The 14,597-nt window shown below is 43.9% G+C and overlaps 1 protein-coding gene across 1 annotated transcript; it reads left to right on the top strand.

Moving 5' to 3' along the window:
* Positions 1-5,101: 5,101 nt before the first annotated feature.
* LOC123485229 lies at positions 5,102-14,344 on the top strand. The gene is made up of 2 exons (XM_045216138.1): positions 5,102-5,764; positions 12,099-14,344. Exon 2 carries the CDS (start codon positions 12,108-12,110, stop codon positions 13,350-13,352), a length of 1,245 nt encoding a protein of 414 aa, XP_045072073.1. The 5' UTR covers positions 5,102-5,764; positions 12,099-12,107; the 3' UTR covers positions 13,353-14,344.
* Positions 14,345-14,597: the final 253 nt, after the last annotated feature.

Below are 14,597 nucleotides of genomic sequence, written 5' to 3'. Positions count from 1 at the left end.
AACGTGACCAAGACAAAGGAGATGATTGTGGACTACAGGAAAAAAAAGAGGACTGAGCACGCCCCCATTCTCATCGACGGGGCTGTAGTGGAACAGGTTGAGAGCTTCAAGTTCCTTGGTGTCATTTTACATTACATTTTAGTCATTTAGCAGACGCTCTTATCCAGAGCGACTTACAGGAGCAATTAGGGTTAAGTGCCTTGCTCAAGGGCACATTAACGTCATTTAGCAGACGCTCTTAGCCAGAGCGACTCACAAATTGGTGCGTTCACCCTATAGCCAGTGGGATAACCACTTTACAATTGGGGGGGTAGAAGGATTCCTTTATCCTATCCCAGGTATTCCTTAAAGAGGTGGGGTTTCAAATGTCTCCGGAAGGTTGTGAGTGACTCCGCTGTCCTGGCGTCGTGAGGGAGCTTGTTCCACCATTGGGGTGCCAGAGCAGCGAACAGTTTTGACTGGGCTGAGCGGGAACTATGCTTCCGCAGAGGAAGGAGCCAGCAGGCCAGAGGTGGATGAGCGCAATACCCTCGTTTGGGTGTAGGGACTGATCAGAGCCTGAAGGTACAGAGATCTGGCCGTGTGGTGCCAGGACAACAACCTCTCCATCAACGTGACCAAGACAAAGGAGATGATTGAGGACTACAGGAAAAAAAAGAGGACTGAGCACGCCCCCATTCTCATCGACGGGGCTGTAGTGGAACAGGTTGAGAGCTTCAAGTTCCTTGGTGTCCACATCACCAACAAACTATCATGGTCCAAACACACCAAGACAGTCGTGAAGAGGGCACGACAAAGCCTATTCCCCCTCAGGAGACTAAAAAGATTTGGCATGGGTCCTCAGATCCTCAAAAAATTCTACAGCTGCACCATCGAGAGCATCCTGACTGGTTGCATCACCGCCTGGTATGGCAACTGCTTGGCCTCTGACCGCAAGGCACTACAGAGGATAGTGCGTACGGCCCAGTACATCACTGGGGCAAAGCTCCCTGCCATCCAGGACCTCTATACCAGGCGGTGTCAGAGGAAGGCCCTCAAAATGGTCAAAGACTCCAGCCACCCTAGTCATAGACTGTTCTCTCTGCTACCTCACGGCAAGCGGTACCGGAGTGCCAAGTCTAGGTCCAAAAGACTTCTCAACAGCTTCTACCCCCAAGCCATAAGACTCCTGAACAGCTAATCATGGCTACCCGGACTATTTGCACTGCCCCCCCACCCCATCCTTTTTACGCTGCTGCTACTCTGTTAAGTATTTATGCATAGTCACTTTAACTCTACCCACATGTACATATTACCTCAACTACCTCAACTAGCCGGTGCCCCCGCACATTGACTCTGCAACGGTACCCCCCTGTATATATAGCCTCCCTACTGTCACTTTATTTTACTGTATATATAGCCTCCCTACTGTCACTTTATTTTACTTCTGATCTTTTTTTTCTAAACACTTTTTTTGTTGTTGTTTTACTCTTACTTTTTTTGTTTAAAATAAATGCATTGTTGGTTAAGGGCTGTAAGTAAGCATTTCACTGTAATGTCTGCACCTGTTGTATTCGGCGCATGTGACCAATAAAATTTGATTTGATTTGATTTGAGATAGCCTGCAGAGCTCTATCATACTATCCAGGTCTGTGCCCAAACAGTTTGAGCTTCTACTTCTAAAAATCCACCTTTCCAGAAATAAGTCTCTCACTGTTGCCGCTTGCTACAGACCCCCCTCAGCCCCTAGCTGTGCCCTGGACGCCATATGTGAATTGATTGCCCCCCATTTATCCTCAGAGTTCGTACTGCTTGGTGACCTAAATTGGGATATGCTTAATCCCACAGCCATCCTACAATCCAAACTAGATGCCCTCAACCTCACGCAAATTATCAACGAACCTACCAGGTACAACCCTAAATCCGTAAACATGGGTACCCTCATAGATATCATCCTGACTAACATACCCTCTAAATACACCTCAGCTGTCTTCAACCAGGATCTCAGCGATCACTGCCTTATTGCCTGCGTCCGTAACGGGTCCGCGGTCAAACGACCACCCCTCATCACTGTCAAACGCTCCCTAAAACACTTTAGCGAGCAGGCCTTCCTAATTGACCTGGCCCAGGTATCCTGGATGGATATAGATCTCATTCCATCAGTAGAGGATGCCTGGTTGTTGACCTGGCCCAGGTATCCTGGATGGATATAGATCTCATTCCGTCAGTAGAGGATGCCTGGTTGTTCCTTAAAAGTAATTTCCTCTCAATCTTAAATAAACATGCCCCATTCAAAAAATACAGAACTAAGAACCGATATAGCCCCTGGTTCTCCTCAGACTTGACTGCCCTTGACCAGCACAAAAACATCCTGTGGCGTACAGCATTAGCATCAAATAGCCCCCGCAATATGCAACTTTTCAGGGAAGTTAGGAACCAATATACACAAGCAGTCAGGAAAGCAAAGGCTAACTTTTCAAACAGAAATTTGCATCCTGTAGCACTAACTCCAAAAAAGTTTTGGGACACTGTAAAGTCCATGGAGAATAAGAGCACTTCCTCCCAGCTGCCCACTGCACTGAGGCTAGGAAACACTATCACCACCGATAAATCTACAATAATCGAGAATTTCAACAAGCATTTTGCTACAGCTGGCCATGCTTTCCATCTGGCTACCACTAACCCGGCCACCAACTCTGCACACTCTGCTGCAACTTGCCCATGCCCCCCGCTTCTCCTTCACACAAATTCAGACAGCTGATGTTTTGAAAGCGCTGCAAAATCTGGACCCCTACAAATCAGCTGGGCTAGACAATCTGGACCCTTTCTTTCTAAAACTAGCCCGAAATTGTCGCAACCCCTATTACTAGTCTGTTCAACCTCTCTTCCATAACGTCTGAGATCCCCAGAGATTGGAAAGCTGCTGCGGTCATCCCCCTCTTCAAAGGGGGTGACACTCTAGATCCAAACTGCTACAGACCTATATCCATCCTGCCCTGCTTTTCGAAAGTATTTGAAAGCCAAGTTAACAAACAGATCACCGACCATTTCGAATACCACCGTACCTTCTCCGCTATGCAATCCGGTTTCTGAGCTGGTCATGGGTGGACTTCAGCCACGCTCAAGGTCCTAAACGATATTATAACCGCGATTGATAATAGACAGTACTGTGCAGCCGTCTTCATCGACCTGGCCAAGGCTTTCGACTCTGTCAACCACCGCATTCTTATTGGCAGACTAAATAGCCTTGGTTTCTCAAATGACTGCCTCGCCTGGTTCACCAACTACTTCTCAGATAGAGTTCAGTGTGTCAAATCGGAGGGCCTGTTGTCTGGACCTATGGCAGTCTCTATGGGGGTGCCACAGGGTTCAATTCTTGGGCCGACACTTTTCTCTGTGTATATCAATGATGTCGCTCTTGCTGCTGGTGACTCTCAGATCCACCTCTACGAAGACGACACCATTTTGTATACATCTGGCCCTTCATTGGACACTGTGTTAACAAACCTCCAAACAAGATTCAATGCCGTACAACACTCCTTCAGTACCCTCCAACTGCTCTTAAACACTAGTAAAACTAAATGCATGCTTTTCAATCGAACGCTGCTGGCACCCAGCCCACCCGACTAGAATCACCACTCTCGACGGGTCTGACCTAGAGTATGTGGACAACTACAAATACCTAGGTGTCTGGTTAGACTGTAAACTCAACTTCCAGACTCACATAAAGAATCTCCAATCCAAAGTTAAATCTAGAATCGGCTTCCTATTTCGCAACAAAGCCTCCTTCACTCATGCTGCCAAACATGCCCTCGTAAAACTGACTATCCTACCGATCCTTGACTTCGGCGATGTCATTTACAAAATAGCCTCCAACACTCAGCAAATTGGATGTAGTCTATCACAGTGCCATCCGTTTTGTCTCCAAAGCCCCATACACTACCCACCACTGTGACCTGTACACTCTTGTTGGCTGGTCCTCACTACATGTTCGTCGTCAAACCCACTGGCTCCAGGCCATCTATAAATCACTGCTAGGCAAATCCCCGCCTTATCTTAGCTCATTGGTCACCATAGCAGCACCCACCCGTAGTCTGCGCTCAAGCAGGTATATCTCACTGGTCATTCCCAAAGCCAACACCTCCTTTGGCCGCCATTCCTTCCAGTTCTCTGCTGCCAATGACTTGAACGAATTGCAAAAATCTCTGAAGCTGGAGACTCTTATCTCCCTCAATAACTTTAAGCATCAGTTGTCAGAGCACCTTACCGATCACTGCACCTGTACACAGCCCATCTGAAATTAGCCCACTCAACTACCTCATCCCTATATTGTTATTTATTTTGCTCTTTTGCACCCCAGTATCTCTATTTGCACATAATCTCTTGCACATCTAGCATTCCAGTGTTAATACTATTGTAATTATTTTGCACTATAGCCTATTTATTGCCTTACCTCCATAACTTGCTACATTTGCACACACTGTATATATATTTTCTGTTGTATTTTTGACTTTATGTTTTTTACCCCATATGTAACTCTGTGTTGTTTTTATTGCAATTCTTTGCTTTATCTTGGCCAGGTCGCAGTTGTAAATGAGAACCGGTTCTCAACTGGCTTACCTGGTTAAATAAAGGTGAAATAAAAAAATAAAAAAAACATACTGACCAGCTCATGTTATAGACAGAAGCGCGCTACATGGCAGACCAATCCAAATTCATCTCTCGGCATGTCCAGACCATCCATTATCTCAGCCAATCATGGCTGGCGGGAAGGTCCTGTCTTTTTCCGTGGCAAAACCAACTAGGCTCGTAATTTAACAATTTTATTCGTATTTAAAGATGACATGCAAGTTTGTTATTTTTGCCCCAAAAATGCATTTAGATTTTTTTTTAAAGTTTACGTTCAAATGGCTCTCCTGTGAAGTAGTGACGTGCGACATCTGCCTCGTTTCCTGAAACGAGTCACAAATATAGATATAGGCATCATCTTTGATAAAGTGTATATGTAACTAAATTCAAATAAATATGTTACTTCTGACACCATTATCTAAAATATATTATTACTTAGTGATTAATGACATTATTGCTTCTGGGAGGGATTTTTATGCCATAATGTATATAGGTATTTAAAACGTTAATCTGGGATTGGTACATCAATTTGTGGACTTTGAAATGAATGATATACAGCTGTGGAAAAAAAATTAAGAGACCACTGCACATTTTTCTTAACCCTCCCGTTGTGTTGACGGGGTCACACCTTTGTCACTTGTTAGAGGGAGAGTGGTTATGAAGGTCCCACTACCCCTCCCCGTGGTGCTGCGGGGGTTACATTGACCCCCTTCGTTATCCCTGCCCCTGGTGCTGCGGGGGGGTCAATGTGACCCCTTTCCCCAATGACATGGCTTGACTTGTATAAAATCATTTTTAAAAAATGCATGCCCGACTTGTATGCAATGGAAAAAGGGCATGCCCGGACTTGTATGCAATGGAAAAAGGGCATGCCCGGACTTGTATGCAATTCTTATGCTCAGGATGTAGGGGCAGAGCAGGTGCCAGTGATCCACAGTGACGTTATAGTACAATCTGTTATACTGGTTTCAGAGTAGAGCACTGAGAGGGTGTGGTTGTATTAACTGGACATAAATACGCACCCATTTAAAAATTTACATTTGAAGACAGCTGCATGTAAGGATCAGCACATATTAGGTCAATAGAAACTACAATCTGCTTGGTTTTACATATACTGTACTCAGCAGTCAAGCAACTGGCGGCACACTGAAAACAGGTAAAAGCAGTTATATGATTGAATCTTTTCATATTCAAACATATTTATTTTTAGAATTTAAAAATGTTCTATAATGCATTTGAACGGCAAATGGTTTGATTGGATGACAAATATCCAATGAGTTTAATGTATTAAATGTGACTGACTGGCTCGATTCGGTCTTATGTAGCAAAATTTGAAATTGTGTTTTTTACATTGGATAAAAGTAGAGAGTAGAGACTCAGAGCTAGAAAATGGTATATCATACACTACAGTTGAGGAACTATGGGAAAGTAATTTTGCTTTGAAAGTTGATAAACCTGTAACCTCACTTTTGTCAAATATACATGTAGAGTTGAAATGTATTAAATTATGAGTTTGCATCCCATATTAAGCACATTTTTAATCCTGAAATGATTTAGGCTTGCCATAAGAAAGGGGTTGAATACTTATTGACTCAATATATATTTATTAGTAAAAATGTTGAACAAACATCGTTCTACTTTGACATTATGGGGTATTGTGTGTAGGCCAGTGGCACAAAATCTCAATTTAATCCATAGGTGTCTTATTTTTTTAAGCCCATAGCCATGTGTCTGAGGTGTATACTTTTGTTTCAAAGTAGATTTGTTTAAGACTATCAAGAAACACTCTGTGTGACCCTGATTTAGCCCACTGCAGTAAAAAGTTAATTAAGAACCAGGTCAAGCAGCAGACATTGGGGACAAAAATAAATAATATAAAGCTACAGACCGGCAGAGGGCGAAAAAACTACCCTCTACTGACCGGGATGACCGCCAACTCATTCGAATGTCACTCAACAACCGTAGGATGACATTAAGTGACCTACAAAAAGAATGGCAAACAGCAGCTGGGGTGAAGTGCACGGCGAGGACGATTCGAAACATGCTCCTAGGGGCAGGGCTGAAGTCGTGCAAAGCTAGAAAAAAGCCCTTCATCAATGAGAAGCAAAGAAGAGCCAGGCTGAGGTTTGCAAAAGACCATAAGGATTGGACCGTAGAGGACTGGAGTAAGGTCATCTTCTCTGATGAGTCCAATTTTCAGCTTTGCCCAACACCTGGTCGTCTAATGGTTAGACGGAGACCTGGAGAGGCCTACAAGCCACAGTGTCTTGCACCCACTGTGAAATTTGGTGGAGGATCGGTGATGATCTGGGGGTGCTTCAGCAAGGCTGGAATCAGGCATGAATCAAGCCACGTACAAGGTTGTCCTGGAAGAAAACGTACTTCCTTTTGCTCTGACATTGTTCCCCAACTCTGAGGATTGTTTTATCCAGCAGGACAATGCACCATGCCACACAGCCAGGTCAATCAAGGTGTGGATGGAGGACCACCAGATCAAGACCCTGTCATGGCCAGCCCAATCTCCAGACCTGAACCCCATTGACAACTTCTGGAATGTGATCAAGAGGAAGATGGATAGTCACAAGCCATCAAACAAAGCCGAGTTGCTTGAAGTTTTGCGCCAGGCGTGGCATAAAGTCACCCAACATCAATGTGAAAGACTGGTGGAGAGCATGCCAAGATGCATGAAAGCTATGATTGAAAATCAGGGTTATTCCACCAAATGTTGGTTTCTGAACTCATTAATATTGTGTTGTTTAAAAATGAACATGAACTTATTTTCTTTGCATTATTCGAGGTCTGACAGCACTGCATCTTTTTTGTTATTTTAACCAGTTGTCATTTTCTGCAAATAAATGCTCTAAATAACAATATTTTTATTTGGAATTTGGGAGAAATGTTGTCAGTAGTTTATAGAATAAAACTAAACAATTATTTTTACCGAAACACATACCTATAAATAGTAAAACCAGAGAAACTGATACTTTTGCAGTGGTCTCTTAATTTTTTCCCGCAGCTGTATACTGTAGCCATTGATTCTTGAAGAATATAATATACCCTATCCCTCAGCTGTTTACCCCAAAAATGGCAGGGTGAAGGCTTTGTTGTTTTTTAAATCCCAGATTGCCCCTTTGATGTACTAGATGATTATAAGCAGCTTAAGTATTGTCCATTAATAAGTTGTAATGTAACTGTTACATGAATAACATGACAATCAACATAGATTACACAATTTACTACCAATAATAACTACAGTACAGTTCACAACAACAAACTATGCATAGTGCAACGGTTTTAGATGAAGGAGAACAGGAAAAATCATATTTTCAAAAAAGGTGTGAAGTCAGTGGTAGAAATATTCAGGTCTAGTCATTCACGTGGGTTTAAATATAAACATTTCCATTAACCAGCATATTGAGCATTTAAAAAACATGCATATGCATTAACACTTGTCACGGCACAGACAGCATTAGCGAGACAGACAATTGAATAGACCACAGTCTCAAAAGCGGGTAAATCCATTTGAATTCAATCATTTTTGACAGCAATCCATTTTTATTTAAACACAACTTTCCATACATGTTTGCCCATAGAAGAAGTGGTCAGAAAGTGAGATTTTGGACCTGAATGCCAAAACAGTCAGGAGAGGTGCTCAAAGTTGACCCACTTTGCATACCCCACCATACCATGAGAGTAAAAAATTTGAACAAACATCGTTCTACTTTGACATTATGGGATATTGTGTGTAGGCCAGTGGCACAAAATCTCAATTTAATCAATTTTACATTTAGGCTGTATCACAATAAAGTGTGAAAAAAGTCAAAGTGTGTGAATACTTTCTAAAGACACTACAAGTATTTATATATTCCTGCTACCAGTCACTTTTCAGCCCTAATTACATGTACAGTGTATTCGGAAAGTATTCATACCCCTTGACTTTTTCCACACTTTATTGTGTTACAGCCTAAATTTAAAATGGATTAAATTGAGATTTTGTGTCACTGGCCTACCCAAGCAAACTTATTATACATTCAATTATAAACTCGGTGGTTCCAGCCCTGAATGCTGATCAAATTAAATCAAATCAAACGTTATTTGTCACATGCGCCCAATACAACAGGTGTAGACCTTACCGTGAAATGCGTACTTACAAGCCCTTAACCAACAATGCAGTTCAAGAAAGAGTTAAGAAAATATTTACCAAATAAACTAAAGTAAAAAATAATAAAAAGTAACACAATAAAGTAACAATAACGAGGCTATATACAGGGGGTCAATGTGCGGGGGTAAAGGTTAGTCGAGGTAATTTGTAGGTAGGGGTAAAGTCACTATACATAGATCATAGACTGCGGGGGGGTCAATGTAAATAATCCGGATGGCCATTTGATTAATTGTTCAGCAGTATTATGGCTTGGAGGTAGAAGCTGTTAAGGAGCCTTTTGGTCCTAGACTTGGCGCTACGGTACCGCTTGAGAGAGAACAGTCTATGACTTGGGTGACTGGGGTCTTTGACCATTTTTTGGGCTTTCCTCTGACACCGCCTAGTATATAGGTCCTGGAGTGCAGGAAGCTTGGCCCCAGTGATGTACTCGGCAGTACGCACTACCCTCTGTAGTCAGATGCCGAGCAGTTGCCATACCAGGCGGTGATGCAACCGGTCAGGATGCTCTTGATGGTTCAGCTCTGTAACATTTTGAGGATCTGGGGACCCATGCCAAATATTTTCAGTCTCCTGAGGGGGGAAAGCTGTTGTCGTGCCCTCTTCACGACTGTCTTGGTGTGTTTGGACCATGATAGTTTGTTGGTGATGTGGACACCAAGGAACGTGAAACTCTCGACCCGCTCCAGTACAGCCCGTCGATGTTAATGGGGGTCTGTTCGGCACGGCTTTTCCTGTAGTCCACTATCAGCTCTTTTGTCTTGCTCACACTGAGGGAGAGGTTGTTTTCCTGGCACCACACTGCCAGGTCTCTGACCTCCTCCCTATAGGCTATCTCATCGTTGTTGGTGATCAGGCCTACCACTGTTGTGTCGTCAGCAAATGTAATGATGGTGTTGGAGTCGTGTTTGGCCATGCAGTCATAGGTGAACATTGAGTACAGGAGGGAACTAAGCACGCACCCCTGAGGGGCCACAGTGTTGAGGATCAGCGTGGCAGATGTGATGTTGCCTACCCTTACCACCTGGGGGGCGGCCCGTTAGGAAGTCCAGGATCCAGTTGCAGAGGGAGGTGTTTAGTCCCAGGGTCCTTAGCTTAGTGATGAGCTTTGAGGGCACTATGGTGTTGAACACTGAGCTGTAGTCAATGAACAGCATTCTCACATAGGTGTTCCTTTTGTCCAGGTGGGAAAGGGCAGTGTGGAGTGCGATTGAGATTGCGTCATCTGTGGATCTGTTGGGGCGGTATGCGAATTGGAGTCTGTCTAGTGCTTCTGGGATGATGGTGTTGATATGAGCCATGACCAGCCTTTCAAAGCACTTCATTGCTACCGACGTGAGTGCTATGGGGCGGTAATCATTTAGGCAGATTACCTTCGCTTCCTTGGGCACAGGGACTATGTTGGTCTGCTTGAAACATGTAGGTATTACAGACTCGGTCAGAGAGAGGTTGAAAATGTCAGTGAAGACACTTGCCAGTTGGTCCGCGCATGCTTTGAGTACACGTCGTGGTATTCCGTCTGGCTCCGCGGCTGAAAGCGCCAGCTCTAACCTTTAGCTCGATGCGGATGTTGCATGTAATCCATGGCTTCTGGTTGGGATATGTACGTACGGTCACTGTGGGGACGACGTCGTCGATGCACTTAATGAAGAAGCCGATGACTGAGGTGGTATACTCCTCAATGCCATTGGATGAATCCCGAAACATATTCCAGTCTGTGCTAGCAAAATAGTCCTGTAGCGTAGCATCCGCGTCATCTGACCACTTCCGTATTGAGCGAGTCACTGGTACTTCCTGCTTCAGTTTTTGCTTGTAAGCAGGATTCAGGAAATATAATTATGGTCAGATTTGCCAAATGGAGGGCGAGGGAGAGCTTTGTGTGCCTCTCTGTGTGTGGAGTAAAGGTGGTCTAGAGTTTTTTCCCCTCTTGTTGCACATGTGACATACTGGTAGAAATTAGGTAAAACGGATTTCAGTTTGCCTGCATTAAATTCCCCGGCCACTAGGAGCGCCGCTTCTGGATGAGCATTTTCTTGTTTGCTAATGGCCTTATACAGCTCGTTGAGTGCGGCCTTAGTGCCAGCATTGGTTTGTGGGGGTAAATACACGGCTACGAATAATATAGATGTGAAGTCTCTTGGTAGATAGTGTGGTCTACAGCTTATCATGAGGTACTCTACCTCAGGCGAGCAATACCTCGAGACCTCTTTAATAGTAGACATCGTGCACCAGCTGTTATTGACAATTAGACACACACCCTTACCAGAAGTAATATAAGATATTGGCCATAAATACCACACCCCCTCGTGCCTTATTGCTTAAATTAGTATTTGCTAGGTTCAAGTCAAGTACCCTACTGCATACAAAGAAGGTATCCAAAGGCTGTTATAGAAATGCTTGTTTAGTTTGTGTTTTAGAATGATACATTTTAGAACATTTGATTAGCTAATGGTTTTACTGAAAAATTACCTAATTTAGTATTAGTTATGTATCATTCCTGAGTGGCGCAGTGGTCTAAGGCACTGCATCGCAGTGCTAACTGTGCCACTAGAGATCCTGGTTCGAATCCAGGCTCTGTCGCAACAGGCCGCGACCGGGAGACTCATGGGCGGCGCACAATTCGTCCAGGGTAGGGGAGGGAATGGCCGGCAGGGATGTAGCTCAGTTGATAGAGCATGGTGTTTGCAACGCCAGGGTTGTGGGTTCGATTCCCATGGTGGGCCAGTATAAAAAAATATGTATTCACTATCTGTAAGTCGCTCTGGATAAGAGCGTCTGCTAAATGACTTAAATGTATAGTATAAAAGGAACACATTTTACAGAGGTATTTTGAATAAAACTATATTTAGTTGTGGAGATGATGATTTCGAGGAGTTATGTTCAATACATATTGTGTCTTTGTCTAACACACATAACAAACACTCAAATCATACAACTCACTACAATGGTATCTCTTTTTTGAAAGTAATCTTATTCTGTTATGATTTCATTTTTTTGTTTTGTTTAATCTATGCCCATTGATTCTAGAAGAATATAACATAGAAATAAACCTACATCTGCACTTATACTGTCTTACCCTATTATAACACACAATTAAATGTGCTATTATTCCATTTTAAGTTTGTGTTGTCTTTGTAATAAACGATATAGCTTCAAAATGTTTACAACTATCATGATGATCTTAAGGACTGTCATGTCATTGCACACAGCTCCATCTATACCTTTATATTAGAACATTTGTCATCTCTTCATAATGATGTTGTGCAATCAATCTAGTCAAATAAAGATGTACACACACAATTAACCTAATTGTCTGCTTTCACCTTTTCAGGGACAGAAAATGCAGCGAGAAAACATTAGAGGAAAAAATGAGACCTATTTCTCTGGGGAGCATATGAGCATTGAAACCTTGAAAATGAACAGTTCACTACATGGTAGAAAATGTCTTTTTAAAGACATTCCACTATACCCCAAAGCCGACAAAGCGGAATTTCACGTGGACAAAGTCTGTCATGTAACCACGCAAACAGGCCTGATGGGAATCATGGATTTGAGTGGATTTACAGCAGGGCAAAGAGGGAGTCTCACATGGTGGGGTCTTCACATTACAGAAGGTGAAATTGAGGCAGCAGAGAATCGCTCCCTTGAAAAGGAACAGCTTCCCAGGTATATCTTTGACCCAACAACCGGAATGGAAATAATACACAATCTATTCCTGAGTGAATTCACCAAGTCCCCTGTCTTCCAAGAGGGATCTCGGTATGGGAACTTTAAGTTCACCTTCCCCTTGGAGGATCTCATGCAGATGTATAAAGAGCAGATTTGTGGAGGAGAGAAACCTGTCCTGAGAGTCTATGAAACCGTGATTTACCAGCAGGAGATCATGTACGCAGTGGTTGTCCACAGTCCAGAGGTGACAGAGTTTGATAAGTACCCAGTTCTTGCTGACATGGATGATGAGGCAATATGTGTTTATAATGATGGCAAAATTGTCTGGCGTGCAGAAGCAATATGTGAAACCCATGAAAAGAGGCTGATCATCAACAGAGAGAGCAGAACAGTTGAAACAGCAGAACTAGGACATATGTATGAGCATTTCATGTGGGACCATGTGACCCTGGCATTCCATCTGCCAGATGGCCACACCCTAAAAGTTGAAGAGGAAGTACTAAAGGATAGACTCAATGCATGTGAGGGTATCTATCCTTTTCTCCAGGCTGAGCGTTTAGCACTAGAAAGGGCAAAAGAAGTAGTCAATGCCATAAAGAATGGTATTACTAGTGCTAGTGGCAGTGCTAGGGACAGTGCTAGTGGCAGTGCTAGGGACAGTGCTAGTGGCAGTGCTAGGGACAGTGCTAGGGACAGTGCTAGGGACAGTGCTAGTGGCAGTGCTAGGGACAGTGCTAGGGACAGTGTTAGGGACAGTGCTAGGGACATGCTAGGGACAGTGCTACACAGTGACATTGCTAGGGACAGTGGTAGGGACAGTGCTAGGGACAGTGCTAGTGGCAGTGCTAGGGACAGTGCTAGGGACAGTGCTAAGGACAGTGTTAGGGACAGTGCTAGGGACAGTGCTACACAGTGACAGTGCTAAGGACAGTGATAGGGACAGTGGTAGGGACAGTGCTACACAGTGACAGTGCTAGGGACAGTGGTAAGGACAGTGCTAGTGGCAGGGCTAAGGACAGTGGTAGGGACAGTGGTAGGGACAGTGTTAGGGACAGTGGTAGGTACAGTGCTAGGGACAGTGCTAGGGACAGTGCTAGGGACAGTGTTAGGGACAGTGATAAGGACAGTGCTAGTGACAGTGCTAGTGACAGTGGTAAGGACAGTGCTAGTGGCAGTGGTAGGGACAGTGGTAGGGACAGTGCTAGGGACAGTGCTAGGGACAGTGGTATGGACAGTGCTAGGGACAGTGCTAGGGACAGTGTTAGGGACAGTGGTAGTGGCAGTGCTAGAGACAGTGCTAGGGACAGTGTTAGGGACAGTGCTAGGGACAGTGCTAGGGACATTGGTAGTGGCAGTGCTAGGGACAGTGGTAGGGACAGTGCTAGGGACAGTGTTAGGGACAGTGCTAGGGACAGTGGTAGGGACAGTGATAGTGGCAGTGCTAGGGACAGTGGTAGGGACAGTGCTAGGGACAATGGTAGGGACAGTGGTAGGGACAGAGCTAGGGACAGTGGTAGTGGCAGTGCTAGAGACAGTGCTAGGGACAGTGTTAGGGACAGTGCTACACAGTTAGTTGAGAATGAGATTTGTATAAAGGGGCTCAATCACCCAACCATGATAATACTAGATAACAAAACTGCCTGGCAAAACTGTGCTACATTACAAACATGGCAAATATTTATTTCCCTTTCTTGTTGTTTGCTGATGTTTAATATATCTAATGTAAAACATGCACTGTACAAATATATGTGTTAATGAATTGCCCTTTAGTTTTTAGATTCCATGACATTCCATATACTTTAATATTAAACTCTGTAAAATATGCATAGCAGAATGTCACGCTCTGGCTCCGGGACTCTGTATGTTGAGCCAGGGTGTGTTCGTTCTGTGTGGGTTGTTTCTATGTTGGGTTTTCTAGGTTGTTGTTTTCTGTGTTGGCCTAAGTGACTCCCAATCAGAGGCAACGAGTGTCCGCTGTTTTCTGGTTGTCTCTGATTGGGAGCCATATTTAAACTGTCTGTTTTCACTTTGTGGTTGTGGTTTCTTGTTCCTTTTGGTTTGTGTGTATCGAAGGACTTCACGTTTCGTTTGTGTGATCTGTTTAATAAATAATATGTACGCATTCAACGCTGCGCCTTGGCCCGCTTCATTTCAAGACGAT

The sequence above is a fragment of the Coregonus clupeaformis genome, chromosome 5, assembly GCF_020615455.1.
Source record: "Coregonus clupeaformis isolate EN_2021a chromosome 5, ASM2061545v1, whole genome shotgun sequence".
Classification (NCBI taxonomy): domain Eukaryota; kingdom Metazoa; phylum Chordata; class Actinopteri; order Salmoniformes; family Salmonidae; genus Coregonus; species Coregonus clupeaformis.
Note: the sequence above shows the minus strand (reverse complement) of the source record. Positions and strands in the feature narration are given on the sequence as shown.

What these genes read in the sequence shown, in the direction of transcription:
- LOC123485229 (XM_045216138.1), top strand. Translation starts at nt 12,108, where the DNA reads ATGCAGCGAGAAAACATTAGAGGAAAAAATGAGACCTATTTCTCTGGG.